This window comes from Chrysemys picta, chromosome 1, assembly GCF_011386835.1.
Source record: "Chrysemys picta bellii isolate R12L10 chromosome 1, ASM1138683v2, whole genome shotgun sequence".
In the NCBI taxonomy this organism is placed as follows: domain Eukaryota; kingdom Metazoa; phylum Chordata; order Testudines; family Emydidae; genus Chrysemys; species Chrysemys picta.
Genome location: NC_088791.1, coordinates 196,339,451 through 196,366,318, shown reverse-complemented (window position 1 = coordinate 196,366,318; position 26,868 = coordinate 196,339,451). Strand labels below are relative to the sequence as shown.

Here is a 26,868-nt window from a genome sequence, read left to right as displayed (position 1 = left end):
GAACAGGAGGAATTCTAGTTTCCTTCCATCTCTGCTCACAAGTGGATTGCAGCTTTTACTGATACTTCAAGGTGTCTTTGGGTCTGTTTTGTAGGTAAATTATAGTGACTGCATTAACTATTTTCTTAGACAGAATGACTAGCTTAAAAAAACACTCCAATGGTAAAATCTTGGCTCCACTGAAGTCAGTGAGAGTTTGGCATTGACTTCAGTGGAAGCAGGATTTCACTCCAGGTGGTCAGTCTGTGGGTAGACTTTGGGATTTTGTTTGTTTTAGTTAGCTTGTTTTTAACTATCCAGTTACCTTTTCCTACTGTGTGGTCTTGTCATGCTTGTGTTAGTCTTTCCCAAAACATATGTGCCTGAAAATGGCACTGCAGAAAACAACAGTGCAACATCACAGGTGACGATTGACTTCCTTCATGCTATTCTGGTGATATCATTTACTCAAGACAGTGCTCCATTAGCCTTGATGGAATGGTGGTTTCAGAAGTACCTGCACGTGTAGAATAAGCACGTATTTGTTGGCTGCTGTTTAGCATCAGCAAATAATGGGCATTTTCAGTCTGGCTCTTTTTCTCTTAGCAATATACTGTAGTCCTACTACCTAGGCTTCATTTCATCTGTTCCTCTCAGTCATTAGAACTGATTTTTGGTGTATGTTTTAATTAATTTTTTTACCAGAGCAAATGTCCTAATAAGTTCAGGCTTCTACCACACATTAAGAGAATCTAGGCATCACAGTCCAAAATGATTACCAGTACCTAATATATGGCTTCATTTTCTCTTCATGTATCCCAGCAGTCCCACTGCAGCCCACAGAAGTAATTTTCTTTCACTCTTCAAGACCTGTTCTATGTATGATTTTACTTTAAATATGATTTGCAGAGGATAAGAACCTACTGAGATGAAACATCTCAGTTACATTTGATGCTGACTCTCATTTTCATGTTTGTCTAATTGGCAAAAAATGGATCATTAACTGTCAGTTCTGATCAACATGCACGATTGAAGAATATCAGTATTAAAAATGCACTATGAAATATAGTTGCATCCAAATTCAGCATGGTGCTTTTAGATGCAGATTTAAGGACTAAAACTGAATAATAATTTACATTAAGTGTCATACCTGGGAAATGCATTATGTTAAAGCTAAAACATGACCCCACAGGGCTTATGTATTATGAAACAAAAATACTACAGTAACATTTTGCTGAAATCCTTCAGTACAGTATGTGTTAAAGATGGAGCTGCCATCTTAACTTTGAATTTATTAGCTTTTGTGGATTCAAGTTAGACTCCTATCCCCTCCGAACCCTCCGATTTATTTGCCTAACTCCCTAGTAATTGCGGTGAGACTATCCCTCCTAAAGTTAGCAAATTTCATATTGAAAAACAAAACAGCTTTGTGTTATGTAGCACAAAAGGAATCTATTAAAAATGACAAATCTATTTTCCAAGTTCCCACAGCTCAAAATACCAATCTGAGCTTTTCCAGTTCATAAGAAAATTCATCTTCCCCAGATACAATGTTTTAGTCTGTGCTTGCTCATAGCATGTTGAAGAAAACACACTATTGACTTGTGTTGAACATCCTGCTGCTGCAGCCATAGACATTTAAAATTCATGGCTTAAGCAAGCATGTGCTAAAGTGGAACGAAATGAAGTTTCCTCTATGAGCCATCTTATAAAATAGTTCCTTGATCCTGACAACCACACTTTTCTTATTTTTAAAATTCATTGTCCCACATAGATTCATCCCATACTACATAAAGGCCTCATTTTCAAAGCAGACAGCCCATTTTGAGTACACAAATAACAGTTTTGTAGGCACAAACTGGTGCAAGACCAAATTTAGAAGGCGCCTTTAAAATTGTGTTTTATATTGCTAAAATTGTCTATGGGCCATTCATTTAGGACATAATTACACATCCACATGAATGTTTTCAGATGGGATACCTTGCTGACTTTAGCATGTGTCTGATCACATTTCCCATGACCAGAGATCTGTTCTTTTCTGGTGATTTCTAGTTGCCAAAATGGTCCTTGGGTACTATTGCAACCTGAAACAACTTAGATCAGACAAAGGGCTGTTCTAAGTTCCACCAGGGACTGACTCCAGGGTCAGAGGCACATAAAGCCACATTTTCCCCTCCACTCTATATCTGAAGTGAATTCTTGACAGAGAGTTCACAACTATGGATAATTTTAATGTAATGCTCATATCATTAGAGGAGATGAACCATCCATAGACTGACCTAATTGTCCAAATGTATCTGTCTGCCTATTTTAGGCATTTTTATAGCATGCATCCCTATAGTAATGAATGTAAACCCCTCCTCTCTACACCATGCGTGGATGAGACGATGGTGTAGAGAGGAGGGGTTTGCATTCATTAGGAACTGGGGAAACTTTTGGGATGGGGGGAGCCTATACAGGAGAGATGGGCTCCACCTAAACCAAAGTGGAACCAGACTGCTGGCACTAAACATTAAAAAGGTTGTAGAGCAGTTTTTAAACTAGGAGATGGGGGAAAGCTGACTGCTGCAGAGGAGCATGTGGATCGGACAGTGACTTCTCTTAGGGGAGAGTCTAATGATAGAGAATCTCCAGGTTATAGTCAGGAGCAGAGGATGGAGGAGGATAATGTAAGGGCCAGATCAGATGATAAACATTCACATAAAAAAGAATCTAACACATCAGAAAAGGGCAGACAAATAAACAGTGACAAGTTTTTAAAGTGCTTGTACACAAATGCTAGAAGTCTAAATAATAAGATGGGTGAACTAGAGTGCCTCGTGATAAAGGAGGATATTAATATAATAGGCATCACAGAAACCTGGTGGACTGAGAGCAATCAATGGGACACAATCATTCCAGGGTACAAAATATATCGGAAGGACAGAACAGGTCGTGCGGGTGGGGGGGGGGAGTGACACTATATGTGAAAGAAAATGTAGAATCAAATGAAGTAAAAATCTTAAGTGAATCCACATGTTCCATAGAATCTTTATGGATAGAAATTTCATGCTCTAATAAGAATATAACATTAGGGATCTATTATAGACCACCTGACAAGGACAGTGATAGTGATGATGAAATGCTAAGGGAAATTAGAGAGGCTATCAAAATTAAGAACCCAATAATAGTGGGGGATTTCACTTCAGGATGAAATGCAGAGATAAAATTTCTCGATACTTTAAATGACTGCTTCATGGAGCAGCTGGTACGGGAACCCACAAGGGGAGAGGCAACTCTCGATTTAGTCCTGAGTGGAGCGCAGGAGCTGGTCCAAGAGGTAACTATAGCAGGACCGCTTGGAAATAGTGACCATAATACAATAGCATTCAACATCCATGTGGTGGGAAGAACATCTCAACAGCCCAACACTATGGCATTTAATTTCAAAAGGTGGAACTATGCAAAAATGAGGGGGTTAGTTAAACAGAAGTTAAAAAGTACAGTGACTAAAGTGAAATCCCTGCAAGCTGCATGGGCGCTTTTTAAAGACACCATAATACAGGCCCAACTTCAATGTATACCCCAAATTAAGAAACACTGTAAAAGAACTAAAAAAGAGCCATCGTGGCTTAAGAACCATGTAAAAGAAGCAGTGAGAGATAAAAAGACTTCCTTTAAAAAGTGGGAGAGGGATAGCTCAGTGGTTTGAGCATTGGCCTGCTAAACCCAGGGTTGTAAATTCAATCCTTGAGGGGGGGCCATTTAGGGATCTGGGGCAAAAATCTGTCTGGGGATTGATCCTGCTTTGAGCAGGGGGTTGGACTAGATGATCTCCTGAGGTCCCTTCCAACCCTAATGTTCTATGAAAAAGTGGAAGTCAAATCCTAGTGAGGCAAATAGAAAGGAGCATAAATGCTGCCAATTTAAGTGCAAGAATGTAATAAAAAAAGCCAAAGAGGAGTTTGAAGAACAACTAGCTAAAAACTCCAAAGGTAATAACAAAATGTTTTTTTAAGTACATCAGAAGCAGGAAGCCTGCTAAACAACCAGTGGGGCCCCTTGATGATTGAGATATAAAACGAGCGCTTAAAGATGATAAAGTCATTGTGGAGAAACTAAATGGATTCTTTGCTTCAGTCTTCACGGCTGAGGATGTTAGGGAGATTCCCAAAACCTGAGCCAGCTTTTGTAGGTGACAAATCTGAGGAACTGTCACAGACTGAAGTGTCACTAGAGGAGGTTTTGGAATTAATTGATAAACTTAACATTAACAAGTCACCGGGACCAGATGGCATCACCCAAGAGTTCTGAAAGAACTCAAATGTGAAGTTGCGGAACTATTAACTAAGGTTTGTAACCTGTCCTTTAAATCGGCTTCTGTACCCAATGACTGGAAGTTAGCTAATGTAACGCCAATATTTAAAAAGGGCTCTAGAGGTGATCCCGGCAATTACAAACCGGTAAGTCTAACATCTGTACCGGGCAAATTAGTCGAAACAATAGTTAAGAATAAATTGTCAGACATATAGAAAAACGTAAACTGTTGAGCAATAGTCAACATGGTTTCTGTAAGGGGAAATCATGTCTTACTAATCTATTAGAGTTCTTTGAAGGGGTCAACAAACATGTGGACAAGGGGGATCCAGTGGACATAGTGTACTTAGATTTCCAGAAAGCCTTTGACAAGGTCCCTCACCAAAGGCTCTTAATTAAAGTAAGTTGTCATGGGATAAAAGGGAAGGTCCTGTCATGGATTGAGAACTGGTTAAAAGACTGGGAACAAAGGGTAGGAATTAATGGTAAATTCTCAGAATGGAGAGGGGTAACTAGTGATGTTCCCCAAGGGTCGGTCCTCAGACTAATCCTATTCAACTTATTTATAAATGATCCGGACAAAGGGGTAAACAGTGAGGTGGCAAAGTTTGCATTTGATACTAAACTGCTCAAGATAGTTAAGACCAAAGCAGACTGTGATGAACTTCAAAAAGATCACACAAAACTAAGTGATTGGGCAACAAAATGGCAAATGAAATTTAATGTGGCTAAATGGAAAGTAATGCACATTGGAAAAAATAACCCCAACTATACATACAATGTGATGGGGGCTAATTTAGCTACAACAAGTCAGGAAAAAGATCTTGGAGTCATCATGGATAGTTCTCTGAAGATGTCCGCGCAGTGTGTAGAGCCGGTCAAAAAAGCAAACAGGATGTTAGGGGTCATTAAAAAGGGGACAGAGAATAAGACTGAGAATATATTATTACCCTTATATAAATCAATGGTACGCCCACATCTTGAATACTGCATACAGATGTGGTCTCCTCATCTAAAAAAAGATATACTGGCACAAAAAAGGTTCAGAAAAGGGCAAATAAAAGGATTGGGGTTTGGAACAGGTCCCATATGAGAAGAGATTAAAGAGGCTAGGACTCTTCAGCTTGGAAAAGAGAAGACTAAGGGGGGATATGATAGAGGTATATAAAATCATGAGTGATGTGGAGAAAGTGGATAAGGAAAAGTTATTTACTTATTCCCATAATACAAGAACTAGGGGTCACCAAATGAAATTAATAGGCAGCAGATTTAAAATAAATACAAGGAAGTTCTTCTTCACACAGCGCACAGTCAACTTGTGGAACTCCTTACCTGAGGAGGTTGTGAAGGCTAGGACTATAACAGCATTTAAAAGAGAACTGGATAAATTCATGGTGGTTAAGTCCATTAATGGCTATTAGCCAGGATGGGTAAAGAATGGTGTCCCTAGCCTCTGTTTGTCAGAGGATGGAGATGGATGGCAAGAGAGAGTTCACTTGATCATTGCCTGTTGGTCCACTCCCTCTGGGGCATCTGGCATTGGCCACTGTTGGTAGACAGGATACTGGGCTAGATGGACCTTTGGTCTGACCCGGTACGGCCATTCTTATGTTCTTATGTTAGTATTTAATCACTGGCACTCTTTTTCCCCATTGAGACAGTCTCAGCCAGAAAATATAGACCTAACTGAAAATCACACATCAGGTTATGAACCCTGGCAGTTCCACCAACAATCCCACGTGGTAAAGTAGGTATCTAGCCTAAACTGCTAACTCTCACCAGGCTGTGAATAGTGATGATACCCATGGGAGTTCAAGATGACAATGTTTTATCTGGGGTAATAGTTTTTCCTTTTTTACATTAACATTACTTTCGATGGAAACATAGATAATGGGCAAGACTGCTTCAAAAGAGCCCATTGTATTCCATGAACTGCTAGAAAATGAGAAAGAAGAACCTTTCTACCCATGCCACTCAGACAGAAGTAGAGCTGGTATTGGGACAAGCTCTGATCACATGATTACCTTAGAAAGACTATGCAGTGGGGCATAGGACCATACAGACAAAGCCTAAGGTGGTTTGACACTTGTAAAAAATGTCTCGTTTATAGCAAGAGCAGGAATAAAACAGTGTTGACTTTTGAAAGGTTTCAGAGTAGCAGCCGTGTTAGTCTGTATCCGCAAGAAGTGGGCTGTAGTCCACGAAAGCTTATGCTCTAATAAATTTGTTAGTCTCTAAGGTGCCACAAGTACTCCTGTTCTTCTTTTTGACTTTTGAAGTATCTGGGCCCTTGAAGACATAGATTAGTCATAAAAGAAATTATCAAAACAATTATTGATATATTCAGAATGTTTTCAACTTTCACTTCACTGAGGTGAATAAGATTTTGTGTTTGCTAGTCAAAATGAAACTAGGAGATATCATAGGATGCTTATATGCTATTCTTCAGTAACTAGAGTCTTTAAGATTCTGACGTGTTGTAGATACGACTACCAGAAAATGTGGACTAGAAGATAATTCGAAGAGGGGAATCCCTTTGATATAACATTTCATCTTAGCTCTCACCAATAAATATACAAAAGATTAAGTTCTCATAAAGTACTAGGAAAGGAAAGAGGGCTCAGGGATTAAAAGCTTTGGGGATTTATTCTACTTCAAGGCTCTTCCATCCCCAGTCTTCTTTCCTCCAGATATTAAAAATACATTATTTGTGTTCAAATAAATAGCTGATAATGCTGGTAAAAAATAATTAATTTTGCATTTGTGTGTTTCTACTCCAAAGAATGCATGAAAAAGTGCTCCTCTGTTTCAGTCTTCCTTCTTATTGTTCAGCTCCAGCCAGAATTCTGACATTCAGTGGCACCGTAACAACCCCTTGGATGAAGGATATCGTCCTTCCTTGCAAGGCCGTTGGGGACCCATCTCCTACAGTCAAATGGATGAAGGATAGGTAACCAGCAACTATATGTGTAGCTTGAATAAGGCACTTTAGCTTAAAATCACAGGCAAGATTGGGCATGACACTGCATGAGTGTGTCCGGAGGAATATACCCTTGCTTCACTGTGTAGAGATTGATTACAGCTGCAGAAGGGAAGTTCAGAATGTCCGACTGACTAAAACTTGTTGACTTTAAGGGTTAGAAGATACTGAAAATGGGGAGGAGGAGAGGGGATAAATATTAAATACTTTAAATATAGTTTTAATTGCTATTTAGATATCAGGCTTGGGGAATATAACTGTAGTGTCAGTGATCATTGTGTTGCTAATGTGAATCAAAATCCACGGTAAATGCCAATAGTAGTAATTTTCTAAAAAGAAAACATTCATGAGTATAGTACATGACACACATTTTGCTCTTTTCTAAACATACTGGTCATGCGTTGGAGAGCCATGCTTGTAACTGTATGGGCAATAATTTAATCCAAATATTGGATCAGCAGTGATACTTGGAAGCTATGAGAGAGCAATCCATGCCCCATACCAGTGATTATGATGCATTGTACAACTCTAAGTTACATTATGTCCTGAGTTGGTGGTACTTTTTGAAGTGGTGGATAATTAAGGAGGGAGCCCTCTCCTTTATTATTCAAATCATAGCCAGGATTCCCACTTATCCAAATACTGACCATTGGCATTCTCCAGCAGCAGGCTTCTAGTGCTGCTTTAACTAAAGGGGGTCCTGTTCTTTCTTTTGTTTGTTTTAATCCGATTGTAACTTCTTTAATGTATGCATTTTGTTTCCTGTGAGGTAGTAACGGGACGCCCAGTCTAGTGATGATTGATGGGCGAAGAAGCATCTTTAGCAATGGCAGCTTTGTTATCCGTACTGTGAAAGCAGAAGATTCTGGATATTACAGCTGTGTGGCCAGTAACAACTGGGGATCTGATGAAATTATTTTAAATTTGCAGGTGCAAGGTAAGCCAATTGGACCTTTTACATAATTGTTTTGACAGTCTTACCATGGCTCTTAGTTAATGTGTGAGAGTGTGTGTAATGTATATTTAAGTGTGTGTGTGCGCGTGTGTTTGCATGTCTATGTATAAACAATATTTTTGCAAATTTAAATAATCAAAAATGAGACATGAGAACTCATAAGAAAGGTTCTCCTAGTAACAGTGACTTGGCTGCTTCGCAGTTTATCATCCTGTATATTTTATGGTATACATTTTGCAAGCTAAAAATTAATATGATAAAGTCACTGACTTCAATGGGACTGTTCATGCACTTAAAGTTAAGCATGTGGATAAGCATTTGCAGAATCGGGTCCAAAGTGTTCACTTTCAATTGGTTTTGAGTTCTACACAAGGAAAATAGCATCTTATGCTTTACTGTTATTATGTATATATAAATATATCATTTTAAAGTTGCAAAATTTAACAATAGCTGAAGGAATTTTGTTTAAACTTCCCAAATCAAATTTTGCTGGACTGAGACCTAGCATGGAAAACTTCAGCATGAAAGGAGAAATGTACAGAAAGCTATGGTGACTATAAGAGGGGGTATTAATATTTTCCCCTACTATAATCTTAGTTAGCAGGTATTACCAGGTACCTCCTATAATATTTTTAAATGTATACAGTCACCCAATATGGTATTGCTAGGTGCACAAACAGTGTGAAAATATATATATAACACTAATGTCAACAAAACACACAATGTTCATGTGCACACACACAGAAAGATCCCTCAACTCACAAGAGTCTCCTCCTCTTTCCCCCTCAGTGCAAAGATTGAGCAAATAACCCTTAATTGTCAAAAACTTATCAGATATGGGAAATATATTACTGAATTGAGCACATGGAACACTCTTTGGAAAACACTCTGTTCCCAGTCCCCAGATATACGATCCTAAAAATTGTCAGCTCAAGCAGTCCAGCAATTTAAAACACAAAGAGAGAGGTGGTCTCTATGGCAGTGTAGGTATTTCTATGTATCCCTATCTATTAAGCCTTGAAACAAATATCAGTGAGTGCATTAACTCACCTAAAATCCAACAAAGAAGCATGGATGCTTTTTTGTAATGTCTGAAACATGATCGAAATAGAGAAATGGGACAGAAATAATGTTAAGTTGAAGCTTTGTTTCTTGTACTCTGATACATACTTTCATAATTGTATATTCTCAAAGTTATTAAACTGCAATAATTAAAAGCAAATCACTATTAATTCCTTGGAATAAAGGGAGATTGGCATCCAATATGTGGGATCTTAGGTGGAGAAGGTGAGAACTGTGATGAAAAATTTTATGTTCAATCTTTTAGTGTGTAATATGTTCAGTAACTCTCAGTGGAATGTGCCAAAGCAAAAGGAATAAGGGAGCAATGGTACAGTACATCTGATGTAATTAATCTTCCCTGGAGTATAGAGTTTATTTTTTCTCCAGCACTCATACTGTACTTAGCGAGTTAAGATCAGCCCCCCTATAAACAAGGTGAAATTGGTGGTCTTGCTTCACATCAGCACTGATCAAATTGCTGTCCTGTGACTTGAATGGGAATTTCAGCAGAAGATTACTCCATCTGCTTTGCTCTGGGGAACACAGAGTCCATAAATCCAGCTGTATTTACAGCTGCTTTATGTCACTAGAACAGTGCTTAGTAGCTGAAGCATGCTAGTGAATCTGACCTATAGGTTGAAATTCTGGCTTCATTGAAGTCAATGGGAGTTTTGCCATTGATTTCAGTGGAGTCTGGATTTCACCCATAGTGTTCAATTTCACATGCTTCAGCCTCCAGTTTCTTTCTCACTTCTTCTATCTATGGTGAAAAAAGAGATGGAACCTATATTAAGATTCTGCTCCCTCCAAGCATTTCTGGGCAGGATGTCTCTGACAGAGCTGAGTGGGAAACAGTTTTCCGATCCTGAGAATATTTTGAAGAGTGTGAAAATATTTCCTTATTCTGAATCAGGACTAAATTTTCACAAACCAAAAAAAAATAATAATAATTCAGTTCAGGATAAGTGAAACATTTCATTTTGATCATTTCAAAATGTTTGATTTTGACATTTTTTTTCTTCGTGCCTCTTTTTCACTCTAATTGGCTTAGGTTTCTAAACAAAAAGTCATTTCAAACTGGACAAACTGAATTTTTCATTTTGAAAACGGTGAAACAAAAGATTTTGACAGTTTCAAAATTTTTCTCCAAAAAAATTTCACGCCAGGAGATTCATTAAACTTACCTGTTTCTCAGACAGTTTTGTTTTTGATGTATTGGCATTTTTTAATGGAAAAAACGATTCATAAAAAAAGTTCCCGATCAGCTCTAGTTTCCAATCCTAGAGATTTCAGAGGTGTTTCTTACAGTATGGAATACATCATAGAATTCTTAGGAGGAACATGTAGATGTGTAAATGATAGGGGCAGAGATTCCCTCAGAAAAGGGCAAATGGCAGAAAGATTTTTATCCACTCATCAGTACCTGAAAGTAAGGATGGATAAGCCTGGTTGGGTAGAGAGAAAACAAATCCAAACTCTCAGACGAAACCTCGACTTGAACTGAACCTGTGTTGTGATTGTAAAGTGTATATAACTTTTTAAAAAATATTAATTTATGATAATCTTGAACCTCTGCCTCTCTTGGTTCAAACTAGGAGCAGAAGGGGACGTGACGTGAAGTGACTAAATACCACACAAATTTTCCTTCCTGACTCTAACCAGGCAGTCCCAGAAATCATAAGAGAGCTTTTTCTCATCAAATTTCTAGTTCAGAATTGCAAACCCAAGTGATTCAGATAAAGTTTAGATAAATATTCAGACCCTAGGCCTCTGATCCAAACTGAATCAACTCTTTGGAATTTCACCTACCACTACTTGTTAATTTTTTAACAAACAGCATTAGCTTGGCAAATGTTCCTCTTCGAGGAGTCCACAGGATGCACTGCATTTTCAGTCCCCACATTCAGGAATTCTCAGTTGACATAATAGGACTAGATAAATAGTTCTGTTGGAAATCAAAGCCATGTATGAGTCTGCCAAAATGAACCAGAATATTGCAAGATGAGATCACGTGATGGAATCATGATATGTTGTCACAGTGAAAAAGAGGGAGGGATGGTCACTTTCCCACAATCAGCCCCAGACGCACTCTGCTCTGGGAATCCATCCTCTATGTCCAGGCAAACTCTTGGGTCTGATAGACTGTGCACAGCAACAGAACCAAAACTTCTCCAGGTTCACCCACCTCTTGTTGGTAGTGCTGCATCTCCTCCATGTGGATGGGCATTGCGAGTGGAAGAGAAACATCTGGAGGAGCTGTGGCTTTGCAAAAGCAGCTTTTGCAAAGAGAAAGCTGGATTTCCTCATGGCAGAGATACTCCATTCCCGTGCCATTTAACGCACACAGCTAAATTTTCAGCACATGGAGCCGAACGAAAAATGTGTACCCAGTTTTGCATATGCAATTACCACTATTTGGTGCAAACGCATCCCTGCGTGTGCCATTTATTTGCAAACAGGCCTCAATTTCCCCCAGCTAAACTTGCAGCCATTGTGCTTAAAACAGGCATGAAAATTAATAGAAAGTTAATTATGAGAGTCCGAGTGTATTCCTGGTCATTTGGAAGGAGATCCTGCAGGATAGCAGTGCTGAGAAATACAGATGTTCAGAGAAAAAGTGGGGAAAAATGAAAGATAAAATTGTATAGAAATTTAAATATAAAAAATGAGAGCTTGTCTGCTCGCTCCTAACTGAGGATGTCAACTATACAGACACTTTGACAGAAATAATTTGCATTTTTGCCACACAAAACAGTTATTTGATAAATGACTGTTAGAATGGTTTAAAGCTATGCATAATCATTTAAATCTATTTTCTATTTTTAACTCCTTCCCATCCAGTGCCACCAGACCAGCCAAGACTTACTGTGTCCAAAACCACATCTTCTTCTATCACTCTTTCCTGGATACCTGGAGACAATGGTGGTAGTTCTATCCGAGGTAATAGAATTCAGGTTAACTGCAACTTCTTACTAAACTATCATCTCTTTATAGGCCTGGCATATAATAATGATTAGGGCTCTGTGTCTGTCACGGAGGTCACGGAAGTCACATACGCAAGTCATATGTATATTTATATTACACAGAATCTATTGGAACTAATCCAGTAAGAAGAGAGTTCAATATCTTTCTGTGCTAAAAGGTTTCCTAATATATAAAATCCTCATAATAACTTGTCATATTCAGCAGAATTTGTGATTTGTATCTTCTAAAGACGTTAGGTACCTGGTTTATCATTGTCTTTGCTTTTCTTGCAGGCTACATACTGCAGTACTCTGAAGATAATAGTGAGCAGTGGGGTAGTTTTCCCATTAGCCCTAGTGAACGGTCCTACCGTTTAGAGACCTTGAAATGTGGTACCTGGTACAAGTTCACACTAACTGCTCAAAATGGAGTGGGACCAGGACGCATCAGTGAGATCATAGAGGCCAAAACACTTGGAAAAGGTACTGAATTGCTGTCCTGTTTACTCACACAGTTAATGAGTGTGAACTCTCCCATCCTGCTATAGAAGTAATTCTGTTGTTATGGTTAGAAAGAGAAGCACATATGTTCCAATTTTAGTTGCTTTGAGTATTTTGTTATTGCTTTTGAAAACATTGTTTGAATTGTTGTTGTAACCATGTTGGTCCCTGGGCATGAGAGAGACAAGATGGATGAAGTAATATCTTTTATTGGACCAACTTCTGTTGGTGGAAGGTACAATCTTTCAAGGCCTGGAAAAGGAAGCAGAGTTTCTGAACTAAATACAAGTTGGGATAGATTGTTAAGCAGAAGGGGTAAATTACCTCAGCTACCTTGTCTCTGAAAACATTTTCAGCTATGTCTTTATCATGACAGAATAGGTTAGCAGTACAAGCCCTTATGTGCACCTTAGCTGCTTCTCTTTCTTGATTTAAGGTGATAATATCCCAAAATGATTTGGTAAATTTTACCTCTGATTCTGAAGTTTTTTGTCCTTTTTTGTTAATTTAAAGATATACTGTCTGTTCCCTCTACCATTAATGAGACTTGCCCATATGCTTCAAAGTAGAGCTAGTCAGAAAACAGAATTTCCGTAGCATGGGAAATTCCAGTATTTTTGACATTTGTTTTGATCTTGAAATGGGATGAAAAGTCAAAATATCAGCTGCTTTTCAGGAATGAAAAGTTTAGATTCAGAAACTTCAAAACAAAAAAATTGGACATTTTTGAACAAAACAGTGTTTCATTTCAAAATGTCAATATTTTGATGCTTTTGCTTTGATTTTTCCCATCACAAAAACAGAAGATTATGTCAAAATTAACATTTTCCCACAAAATATTTTGATTTTGACAAAGCCCCTTATGCCCCAAAATTTACGGCTGAAAAATTTTGATCAATTCTACTTCAAAGGAAGAATATAGCCCTAAAGGGCAATTCACTAATGTACAATTTTTTTCCAAGTTTACCTGCCTTTCTATTACACTTTCACTTAGTTTTCTATATATTTGGTTTTTGTTTGGGCAGCAGTGAATAACATTCTGAAATGTTGGTTGTAGATTTTCAAACTGACTTGTGCAAAAGTGCAAACTGACTTGTGCAAGTCCAGTCCACACAGAAGTGCATGCACACTATTTCTCGGTTTAAAAATCTGGGTCTCTGAAAAAAAAAAACATTTTAAAACAGGGAGAAAAATTTGCTGACTAGTGGAGACTTTGAGAATGATTTATGAAAAAGGCAGGACCGTCCTGTCAATTATTCCTTATTTATTTTTATTTATTTTAAGTATTTCACTTAAAATATACTTTCTCTTAGAGCCACAGTTTTCCAAAGAACAAGAACTCTTTGCCAGTATTAACACCACTCGAGTGCGATTGAACCTTATTGGCTGGAATGATGGTGGTTGTCCAATCACCTCCTTTACTCTGGAGTACCGGCCATTTCGAACCACAGTATGGACAACGGCTCAGCGGACGTCACTTTCTAAGTCCTACATACTATATGACCTCCAGGAAGCAACTTGGTATGAATTGCAAATGAGAGTGTGCAACAGTGCAGGCTGTGCAGAGAAACAGGCCAAATTTGCCACACTCAACTATGATGGCAGTAAGTGCATCCATTTTATGTATTTGGTTTAGATCAGTGGTTCTCAACCCGCTGCCACCCGGCCCCGCAAGCTCCGGAGGTCCAGGGTGGGGCAGCCGCCTGGCCCCACAACTCCAGGGGTCCAGGGTCGGGGTGGGGGCTGCCACTGCCCTGTCACCCAACCTCTGCAGCCCAGGTAACATATTGTGGGCCACATATATGGCCTATAATGATAAATAAGTTGAGACCCACTGGTTTAGATGCAGTTTTTGTGTAATATCTAATGTTTCTCTTCCATCCAAGAGTCGTTTTGATTTTTTTTTTATGACTGGTGCCTGCAACCATCACCAGAAAGAATGTGATTGGCTGCAGTGTCATTCCCGGGAGTTTCTTTGTGACAGAACTCCAAACTCACTAAGTAACCTAACACTGAACAACTCAGAGTGCTGGACTAATAGTTAAAACTAGTCCTTTTTGAGTGTAGTAAGTTATTTTGGTGCAGGAGGTTTCCTTACTGTGTTATACAATCAGTGCTGGCTATAACTCAAGTACCATCAGCTGACTTCTTAGTGTTTTACTTAGGCCCTTCTGTCTCCTTCTTTCTCAATCCTTTCAAACACAGTTTTTCTACCTTTTCCTGACATTTAAAAAAGCCAAGCACAATAATTACTGCATGACTGGATCTGCTGTTTTAAGCTGCACATTAAGTTGGGATGTTGTGAAAGGGGCAGACCAGAATGTATAATAAAAGAACTAGAGCAGTTAGCCCCTAAATTCATATGAAAAACTGTTTTCTAAAGGCAGCTCACATGCTTTTTGGTCAGTAGACGGTAAATAATTTAATTCACATGATGTTATCTAAGTGCCATTTAACTTTGTGTGCTGCGATATGGAATCTGCAATAAGAAGACAATAAAACTGTAAAAGTATTTATATTTCAATGGGGCACTGCTTCTGGTCAACTGGAAAAATCTCACAAAGAGCAGCAGACATTTATGACACTGATTATCCTGTTTGATAACAATGCTTTGGTAGTGAAGATCTACAGCCAAAGTGGCTACAGTCAGCCTTAGAGAAAGAGAGTTTGATCTAGAAAAATGAGCACATGACTGGGAATCAGAAGAGTTTGTAGAGCAGGATGGGAAGCAGAATTTTATCTACATGAAAGGATTTTTTTCATCCCAAATTGAGACAAAAACCATGAAATTCTGAAATAATTTGTTGTAGAAACACCAAAACATTCCAGCCGCAGGGATGTTTTTCAGTGTTGCCAAAATGAAATATACTCCTCATGTTCTCTGGCTCCTAACTGCTCTCTGGTGGGCTGCCAAGATAGGGGGAGCCATAGAGCTGGAGACAATTTTCCAATGGAAACTCAAAATATTCTGGCAAAATTTAAATATTCCTTAGGAAAATTCTGATTTTGCAGAAGGTGAATTTTCTATTAGAAAATCATTCAGATGTGAAATTTCCAACCAGTTCTATTCATAAGTGCTAATCCTGACCTTTTTGACTGATTGTGTGACTTAGGGCAAGTCATTTTACCGGTCTTTGTTTCAATTTCCCCACCGGTAGAAAGGAAATAATAATACTTCTGAATGTACGTACTGTAAGTTGTTTTAAGGACTATTGTTCTGGGGTTTTAAGATGTAAAGTGCTACAGACGAGTGCTTATTAGCAATAGTAGAATTTGGGTAAAACCTTCAGAAAGTTAGCAGAAAATTCTGAATTGCACATCCTTTCAGTTATTTGGTTTGCATTTGGTTTGGAACAGCTAATAGGTGTTAGGTTAAATGCCCTAAAACATAAAGCTCTGTACAGCCAGTTAGTCTGAAAAGCTAGAGCATTCATGCTAGAGCTCTGTGAAATTCTTTGATTTCAGTTCCCACACATGTCAGCTAACCTTTCCCAGTGGTTTAAGTTTGCAGTATTTTGTGTCCCCTCTATTTTTGCTTGTGTTTCAGTTACATTCAAACCAAAATACTTAGGTTTGGATTCTTAGCTGTAAGTATCCACTGAGCATGGGGGTGGGGACGGCATCAGGGAATACAAAGGAGCCAGTTTTGGATCCCTAATTCTAAGGCTGGTTCAGTACTAATCCTGGAATAAATTAGACCACTTCAGTAGCAGCTCTAAACTACACTAGTTGACTAGGCCCACAAAGGCCCATCCAACAGCCAACAATAGCTGGAATGCAGTAAGACACTCTGGAGTACCAGGTCCAGAGTGTATCATGGGATATGTAGGCTGGCTGGGGAGGCTGGCCCATAGGGGTAAATGGGGTCATGAGGCACCCGAACTACAACTCCTATGAGGCACCACAGCAGCTCAGGCAGGTGCAGGTGAATGTTGAACTGATCCAAAACAAAACATTTGCAAACTGAAATTATTTATAACTTTTTGTTCTGTGAAAAGTTTTGATATTTTAACTTTTAATGGCAATTTGGGATGAAAACAAATGTTGAAATATCAGAAATCGCCATGGGATGGAAATTTTGTTTTTTGCTCAGCACTAATTACACACACTAAACATCATACACTGATTGTGTGAAGCATATATAATTCTATTAAACTTGTGGTACATATTGTATTAAACTAACAGTGCTCATCTATAATGTACCAGGTTTGCACTTTATTTAGAATAGCTATAGAACATTTAATGTATTTACCTAAAAACTGAGGTTTTAATTTAAAGTTAGGACATTATTTTAATACCACTTAAGTCAAAATATAGCATCTCGAAAGACATATTTTTAGATACTACTGAGCCTAACTCTCTCCTCAGCCAAAGGGTATATGTAACTGTAAGTGAAGGCAAATTTTAGTCATTAGTATTCAGGAGAATTTGGGATGATTACTTTGCAGAGATTAGTTTGCCCTTCATTATTTTGCAGCTCTTTCCATATCTTTAGCTGATCGTTCTCTCTGTCATTTCCTTAGCTAACCATTTCCGTTAGTTCTGTGTAAATGAGTTTTCATGCTTTACTCTATAAAGCTGTTATTATTCTTGGTTTCCTATTAAACCACATTATTTCTGGTATAACGTGAACACTGTAGCTCAGCAAAGGGAAAAAAAACCCTACACAATGTGTATGAAAAATGCTACCGTATGAAAATAAATGTGCTGAAGTATCTGAGATAACCTTGGACGTTGGCACATCCTGTGGTTACCCAAAGTCTTTTAGGGTATCGCTGTGCTTATTATGTACAAAACAAGTAGCTATTCTGCAAAAAGGGTGTAGATCTTTACATTTGACCTGTAATTATGGCACTTACATTACATCACATCATAATACTCGTATGATTTTGTATGCTACATAATGAGAGACAACCATATGACACAATACAGGAGTACAGATGTAAAAGAGAATGTCTCTGTTTTTTAATCCTAACCTCCTATCCATTCAGCAAGCAGATTGCCAGTTTTATGCTTTCGTAGCTGGTTAAAATTAAATAGCATCCATCTGCAGTCATCAGAGTTCACAATACTTACATATTTCTACTCATGTTCCACACAAATCTACATTTTATAGCCTCATTTGTGGATGCATATAGCAGGTTACTAGTAATCAGGAAGTGAATGAGAACCTTCTCACGATTTAAACAGCTTTCTTTAGAAAGTGCTGCATGCTGCTCATATCCCTGAAAAGGAAAACAAAGAGTGAAGTATTACAGACCATACATCAGGGAATGATGCTGAAAATGCAAATGCATCCCAAAATGAAAAGAGCAAGTTGTCTGACTTATAATGGCTGTGCTTTATAAACTACTTCCCCTACTCCACTTCTAAAATCTCATGGCTTCCTCATACCCTTGTTGTCCTATTTCTTTCATGAGCTAAACCTCAGAAAGTCTTTATCAGCTCCAGAATTAGCAGCAGGTAGGTTATCTGAATTCAAGATCAATGCAGTGCTGCCCACTTAGACACCTGATACAAGAATGTTTCTGTTTAAAGGGCCCATTTGATGTACATAGCAGTGAATGTACATTCCTTTTTAAAGGAATACCTGATAAATGATTTAAATCTGTTACACAAATACTAATTTCCCATAGTAAAGAATGAAACAAATAGGTTAGACTTTAGATCTGCAATTTCTTTGTAATAGTTAAATATGTCATGTGTGAAGGTAATACCACATTGAACATGACAAAACCCTCTTAATGGCTTGTATGCCCTTGGAAGATATAGTACAGTTTCTATGAAAACTCAACCTTTTCTCTTCATTAATAGGCATCTAATGTCATGACACTGTTTCCAGGTACAATCCCTCCACTCATTAAATCAGTTGTCCAAAGTGAGGAAGGTCTGGCGACCAACGAAGGGCTAAAGATGCTGGTGACCATTTCCTGTATCTTGGTGGGGGTCTTGCTGCTTTTTGTGCTTCTGCTGATTGTGCGAAGGAGGAGGAGGGAGCAGAGACTGAAGAGACTCAGAGGTAAGAGAGGACATCTGGCATTTATTCCCACATACTCATAGTCACCTAGCGTGAATGTATAAATGGGGCTGTAAAGAGAAAAGCTTGTGAGACTTTGTATGGTGTACCAAAGATATTTTTCTACATAAAGTGTCATTTTCTTGTGATATTAAGTTAGTAACTATAGTAATACAGGTGATTTGTCTTTAAAAAAAATCTTTTTTTTTACAGAAATGAATATTGTAAAGAAATAACTTTTTGAAAAATAAGTCTCATCTCCATAAGCAAAGTGATTATTTTATCTGGGGGAAAAAATCATGTGTTCCATTAATTTATTTTTTTTAAAGAATTTCAGCATCCCCTAGTTACAATTTCTTTGAAAGATCATATTGGTTGTTCTTTGGGGGAGAGAGAAATCCACTTTTCAAGAAAACATAAACCACGCATCTAGGATAATTCTGATGCAGTAGCCAGATATCAGTGAGCTAGAAAAACACACCCATAAATTCTCTGACTTGCTCATGTATATTTGCAAAAGATGTGATCGCATATTGCTTATTGGGATGGGCATTAATTATATTGTATAATGTACTGTATTATAGCAGGAGAAGTTTAATAATAGCATTCTTCATTGTTCGCTTCAAATGGAAAAAGTTTTATACTGTCTATCTAACTCTGCTCTCCTATTATATCTCGTTTTCTTTGTTGTTGAGCTGTCCCTTTCTCTAATCAATACCCTATTCATACATAAGTGTCTGCACTTGATATAGGTATTAAAGCTATGAATTAATGCAATTTCATTGTTTCTTCTGATGAATGCACTGATCACTCCATCACCACTAATTGCAATGGGGGCAGAGTACCATATCTGCACCCTGCCCTGCGTGCCTCATGACTTGGCTGTGTTTGTGAAGCGTGGAGAATAGTACATGACATCAAGGCTTACTGAAATTATTTTGTTAAAAGCCTTTCACAGCCTGCACTACATAATAACAAAAATATTTGTAATCCTTAAAATGAGTTTATTTCCAAGTACTGCATGAAAAAAAATTAGTCATAGATATTTCACACAACATGTGTTCTTGATGATTAAAACTAGGGCCAACCCTAGGTTTTTCAGGATAACATGTGGAAATCCCTGTTCATCTTCCCCCCAATATTAGTATCCACCCTCCTCTTCTTCAAGTTGCTTCCTGCCTTCCTGTAGTGACACCTGTGTGTGTGTTGACGCAGGGCCCTTAGAACTGTGCTAATGCGTAGGTTAATCAGAGGAGGAATGATCTTGTATTTAAAGCACAGTACAGGGAGTCAGGTGACCTGGATTCTGTTTCCTGCTCTTCAGTAGGTTTCCTGTGCGATATTAGTCATGTCACAGTTTGCCTCTCTGTGCCTCAGTTTTCCTCATCATAAAAATGGGGATACTGATACTTACCTACTTCTCAGAGATATTGTGAGACTCAATCCTTTAATGATGTAAAGTGCTTTGAGATCATTGGGTGAAAAGCATTATCATTATGCACATCCAGAGTAATTTTACTCTGATAATTAGAGTTTTCATAGATTCATAGATTATAAAACCAAAAGGAACCATTGTGATCATCTACTCTGACCTGCTGCATAACACACGCTATAGAACTTCCCTGCATTAATTCCTGTTAAAGCATAACTAGAACCTATATTTTAGAAAGACTTCTAAACCTTGATTTTAAAATTGCCAGTGATGGAGAATCCACCACAGCCCTTGTTAAATTGTTCCAATAATAAATTATCCTCATGGGAAAATGTGCACCTTGTTCCTAGTCTGAATTTGTCTAGCTTCAACCTCCAGCCATTGGATCTCATGGTATCTTTGTCTGCTACATTGAAGAGCCCTCTACTATCAAGTTTCTATTCCCCATGAAGGTAGACTCTGATCAACTCACCCCTTAACCTTCTCTTTCATAAACTAGATAGATAGAGCTCCTTGAGTCTTTTGATATAAGGCATGTTTTCCATACACACAGAATGCTACAAAAGAATCCTCAGCATCCTGCCAACCTATTCTAATGAAAACCTGCTTTGGAACATTACATGGGGACTTTTCACATGCCAATGAGTGGGTGTAAATATTTCATTATCAAGACATTCAAGACCCCATTCTGTTAAACTGTATAGAGTGTGAAACTCACCCTAAAGTTCTTCTAATTTATTAAATTAATCCAACTCAGAGAAAAATTATTTGTGGTTCTTCTCTGAACACTTTCCAGTTTTACAACATCCTTTTTCAATAGTGGACATCAGAACAGGACACAGTATTCCAATAGTAGTCACACCAGTGCCAAATACAGAAGTAATATAACCTGCCCACTCTTACTAAATATTCCTCTGTTCATACATCCAAAGATTCCATCAGTCGGTTTGGCCACAGCATCACACCGGGAGCTCATGTTATTCTAATTATCCAGCATGACCCCCAAATCTTTTTCAGAGTCACTGCTTCCCAGGATAGAGTCCCCCATCCTGTAAATATAGCCTGCAGTCTTTGTTCCTAGATGTCTGATCTTACATTTCACTGTATTGAAAAACATATTGTTTGCTTGCCTCCAGCTTACCAACTGATCCAGTTGGTATCAGTGACCTTTCCTTTTCATTATTTACCACTCCCTCAATTTTTCTGTCTTCTGCAGACTTTATCAGGAAAGATTTTATGTTTTCTTCCATGTCATTGATAAAAATTATTAAATAGTATAGGGCCAAGAGCTGGTCCTTACAGAACCCCACTACAGACACCTCTGTTTTGACAAGTCTGAATCTAAACTTTTCATTCCTGAATAGAAGTTGATATTTTGACTTTTCATCCCATTTCAGGATCAAAACAAATGTCAAAATATTTCTTACAGTTAAAGTTTGACATGGCCCTGACATCTTTTTCATAGATTGATGTCACTTGCAGTGCATTTTTCATAAGAGCATTCTTTCCATGATCTATATTTGGGGTTACGGTTATGATCTAGAATGGGGTTATGGCTTCAGTTCTGCCCAGGCAAATTAAGCAACCTACCCAGTATTCTCTTCCTTCTAAAGCATTTTACTGATTGGTTTAAAATGTAGAGACAGCTAAAAAATTGTCTTTCTCCAATATCGCATGATGTATAATTTATTTATTTATTCAAGAACTCTCAGTACAGAGACACTACTTGGTTTTCAACCAGTTGTTTACCCAATTTTTCAGCCATATTGGCTGAGGCACTAGGAGGTCAAGTGATGCCTGAGGTCAATATATAGTAGAACCAAGGAAACTGCTGACTTTCACTCTTTTTCTGCTATTAATCTAGCCCCCACTGTTACTGAAACAGTATCTCCTTTGCTTTGAATTTCAGCTCACTTTAATCCAAGCAAGAGATACCAGCACAGAATGATACCTGATACATGGCAAAGCCCAATTTAAAACTGCAGTACAGTTCTGATTTCCCCAGTCAACCCTAATGGGGGTTTTATATATATATATATATATATATATATATATATATATATATATATATATATATATATATATATATATATATATATATAAAACTCGATTTCCCATTTTTCACATCCTGATGTAGTCATGCACCAGAAACCTTTCTAGCATGTACAGATAACATGCCAATGAGTGTGAATTTCTGCTTCAGTTAATGTTTTGAACATATTCTTGTCTTATTGCAATTGGCACAGGTGTTTTTTACCAAATGTGTAAAGTATTCACAGACTTTATGAGTAACCCTTCCTGTAGTCTCGGTACATTAGTTTTCATTCAGTAAGTCACTGCCATGCACATGTAAGCTCTGTGCAGAGCATGGAAGGCACATATAGCCCTTATGTATTATGTTGTCTGAGGCAATGAACCAACTTGGGCAGTTGCTGTGCTAAATATTGGTCCTGCAGTTAAACTGCAGCATTTTCTCATTCAACGTTTTATGCAGCGTTGCATAGGGCTGCAGGTTTCCTTCTGGCAGTCTGGGTGAAATTGTGAGGAGATGCTCCCTTACACAAATGTTGTAAGGCCAGCTAAATCAGAATATGAATACCCTACCACATATTTGTGGTGATGAGAACATAAACTCACTCCATTTTTTTTCCAGATACAGTGAGGAGCACAATATAGCTGAGCAGCAGCTGAGAATATCTGGAAAGCGGTTGCTTGAAACCAAGGGAAAAGGACACACGCGTGGGCATATTGATGCTGCATTGCATTTATTCCAGACAAGTGGCACTGGGTGATTCACAGTGTATTTGCTTTCTAGAGCCAATTGGACAGGCTGCAATTTAAAAAAGGAGCAAACATTTAATGAAAAAACTTGTCCTTGGTTTCAACCAGCATTCTAGCTATCTGTAGTCTCACGGTAGGAACTATGAGTTGCTGATTTAAAGCTTCCTGCAGGGTAGAGGAGAGTTTTTATGTATCACAGTAACGTTGTTAAGTCTGAGTTGTGGATAATATTTGGATCTGGTCTCTCCATCATCCCAGATATTGCTGTAACTTGTCAGCACCAAGAAACACAATTGAGAGCTGCAAGAAACCAGAACTTACTTTGCATCAATGGCTGCATTTTCTAGGCAATATAAGCTTCATTTTCCCTTGTCTTTTGTACATAAAGACCTTGCCAAGTCCTAAAAGTCAATGTTAAAACCATCATCGACTTCAGCTGGAAGCAGAAGCAGGCCCTTAGTTTGGTTTATAATTTTAAAAATATTGCTCTTGTTATTATGTAGCACCATTTGTATAAATTGTCAATCAACTGTTAACAGCAAAACCCGTTGATGTAAGAGAGAGAGAGGCTCAGTGGCACAGTGATTCAAATTAGATGGGGCATTTCAAGTGAAAAAGCCCCCTCTTCTCTCCGTCCCCCGCTATCTGCTCTTGCATTGCATAGGGAAAGAGAAGGTTTAAACTGAAAGAATGGAACGAGCAGAAGGGGAGAACAAACATTCAGCTATTTCAGTCAGAGTGAGGTATAAAACCCAACGTATATGGATAAGGTGGCTGGTGTCAAGATGTAGGGTATTGCAAATCCCTGTAGGATTTTAAAAGCAAAGAGAACCCATTTTGCATTATAGTCAAAGTTGAATAAAAATCCATTAAGAGTGAGGCATTAAGCTAGTGGTGATATGCTCCTGTCTCCTGGAACATGTGAATGGTTTGCCCATTGTTTCCTACATCTTTGGAAGTTTAGAAATGTGACATTTAAAAAGACCGTGTATGAAGAACTTGCAATACATGCAGTAGACCCCGGAGGTGATTAAGGAATGTAAAAGATTTCAGCAGAGGCAGGGAGAAGATAAAGACAAATTCTGCCAGTATCCTGTACATGCTGATAGATTTGCAAACAAGGAGACAAGGGAGAAAAAGGTAAATTAAGGGTTCCACATGACCAGTATTTGATAGAACAACTCCTTAAAAGATTGAAACTTGAGATTTGTTTTCTTATCACATTTCTTTCCCTCTGTTGCACCTGCACACTGCTTTGTTGTTCTGGGATAGCTTGTGATTTCTGGACTCACAAGTTTTTAAATTACTTCATGTTTTGGATGTGGGGGGATGCACATCAGTCTTTCTTTTGTTAAAATGCCACAAAAATAATTATATTCGTTTTGCAAACAAATAGAAGAGGCAACATTGAAAGACAGACTTTGAGTCGACCAGCCTTCAAAAGGTTCCCTTTTATCTGTTCTCTCTGTTGATAATGATACCCAGAAATGGCTTTATTTTAATAGTAGTTGCAGTGGTGCCTATGAGAATGTCTACACAGCATTGTAAGCTTGGGTCTGTGGGACCTGTGCCTGCAGACTCAGTGTTTCCAAGCCTGCACTTGAGCATCCACATTGCATTTGAAACCTGGGCTTCACAACCACGCTAGTGTATCCGTACTTCCCCGCTCAGATCTGAGTCAGAACTTCAGCTTCGGTGGGCATAGACCATGATATCTGAGAGTTCCTAGCGCTTTCGCCAACTGTAGTCACTCTCAGGCTTGGTTCATAGTGGGATGTGGGAGAACTTGTCTGTCTGTCCAGCTGGAGTACGCTGGAAGTGTTTTGAGTGGTTTTTGCCCATCAATATATCCAGCTGAGCCATTATGTATCTGCACACCCCCAAGAGCCAGAGCCATCAGCATGGATTCTAACCCAGTGGAAGAACTTCTCCACCACATGCCGTCAGTCCTATTTCAGGAATCAGGCAGAGCATCTGCGAGATGCCGGTGGGCATTTCAATGTCAGTTTTTGGCCTGCTGAAGGCACCTCTCAGAGAGGGACACTCACATGCCAGTTACAACCCAGCTGATGCTGTTCATGCCTTAGCTGTAGACTCCTCATATGTAGATTGGTGCTTCTGGAGCAGGGCCATAAGCACAGACTGGTGAGATCACATCATCATGCGGACCTGGGATGATCTGCAGTGGCTCCAGAACTTTTGCATGAAGAGGCAGATGTTTCTGGAGGCTGGTGATCAATTTACCCCAACCATCAGGTGCCAGGACACCCATGTAGAGGAGGTCATATATGAGTCCAGATGCAGGTTGCTGTAGCCATCTGGAAGCTGGCTATCCCAATCTGCTACAGGTCCCTGGCTATCCAGTCTGGAGTTGGCAAATTAGCTGTGGGGGTTGTCATGGCACAGGTTTGTGAAGTGATCAGGACTGTGATATACTCAGAGGTGGTGGGCATTACAATTGTTCCTGAAATAACTGCTGGCTTTGCACTGGGGCTGTTGATGGGACTCGTGCCTACAATTTTCCCTCCTCAAGGAGCATATGAGCACATAAACAGCAAAGGGTATTTCTCTGTTGCTATGCAGTTCCAAGCAGGGATCAGCACTCCATTGTAGGAGACATTTACAAACAAATAACATAAAGTCACTCCCAGCCCCAGACAGTTTACAATCTAAAAATTAGATAATCTGTAGCAAATGAATAAACAGATAAAAGGAGCAGGAGGAGGGGAAGGGAGGGAGGCTACAGATGCAAATTGAGTTTGGATCTCTAGGAGGAAAAAAACCATAATCTTAGAAATTGGAAATTGGAAAACCTGTAAATAAATATTCATAATAAATAACATAAAAAGCTTCCTCTTTCTGAGATATATATTAACTGGGGAGCTAGCTAATCTCAAAGAGCCACCATGGACTTTTGTGAGAGGCAGGTGGGACAGTTTCTGAATACTGGATGTCAGATTGGATTGGGACTCCTGGGAGGAACAAGACCCAACGCACCCCATTTTCCTATCTGTCTGAACAGCCCTCCTCCATTGGCCTGGTCTCCCATGAGAACTGCTTTGTCCTTGCTGCCAGTTCCCAACTGCTGTCTGGAAGATGTAGTCCCTCAAAGAAGTCAGGCTGAGGATACAGCGAACCATTATGACAAAAGAAACTTCAAGGTGGTAGAGTCTCAGTGTGAGACTTAGTTCTTAGGGGATTACCGTGGAAAGTTTTAAAATAAGAATTAAAAACTAGTGGCTTGAAACACAAAAACACGCACTCAAATGGACCTTTACTCCTGATTGGAGCCCTATTGAAGTTGTGAGGGAATAAGGGTCCACCCACTGGGATAGTTTTGAATGACTGACTCTTATGGGAATAAGCTGCTACCTACTGATTTGTATGTAGGGCTCCCTCTGAACACAAAGGGGTAGTTCTGCATAATAGCTAATGGAATGGTGTGGATACCTGATAGTGACCAAAGAAGCTCAGCCTTTTGTGATCTTCCTTGGCCAATTCTCCAGGCAATTAGATTTGGTTTGGTGGTGCCTAGGTAGGGAATTGCTCATTCATGTCATGACCTGCTCCTATTCAGAGGTACCTGAAACTTTGCGAACTGCTTTAACTCATCTTGATTTCTTTTAAGCTAATTGTGTTGAAGAAGGGACAGTGCTAATGCTTTTATTAGGGCTGTTCTCGTTTTTATGTTGTCTCTCTCTTCTACTGAATTTCTTTAGCTTTTTCAAGTTAAATTCTATTCTGTTCTAAATTTAGTTTTCTTCAAAGTCAAGACGAACAGTTTGCAATAAAGCCTTTAATATGTTCCCGAGCATTTTCACTGCCACTGGAGAATTATACATGCTCTGTGTGTCAGAAAGATATATGATAGTCAAATGCAGTTTTAACAAAAATAAGGAGCTT

At 38.7% G+C, this 26,868-nt stretch overlaps 1 protein-coding gene across 5 annotated transcripts in view; it reads left to right on the top strand.

The window, feature by feature from the left end:
• DSCAM (DS cell adhesion molecule) overlaps positions 1-26,868 on the top strand; it is a 614,601-nt gene that overhangs the window by 541,433 nt on the left and 46,300 nt on the right. For 3 of the 5 annotated variants that reach the window (XR_010594754.1, XR_006176627.2, XR_010594752.1), the window contains 6 exons: positions 7,108-7,225; positions 8,029-8,192; positions 12,114-12,212; positions 12,530-12,718; positions 14,050-14,340; positions 18,551-18,755. Coding sequence is in view for 1 of the 5 variants with exons in the window: in XM_005304452.5 (XP_005304509.1) it covers positions 7,108-7,225; positions 8,029-8,192; positions 12,114-12,212; positions 12,530-12,718; positions 14,050-14,340; positions 18,579-18,755 (1,038 nt within the window). In the remaining 4 variants the exon portion in view is untranslated. Of the gene's footprint in view, positions 1-7,107; positions 7,226-8,024; positions 8,193-12,113; positions 12,213-12,529; positions 12,719-14,049; positions 14,341-18,550; positions 18,756-26,868 lie in introns of all 5 variants that reach the window. The other 2 variants (XR_010594753.1, XM_005304452.5) reach the window with 2 other exon arrangements.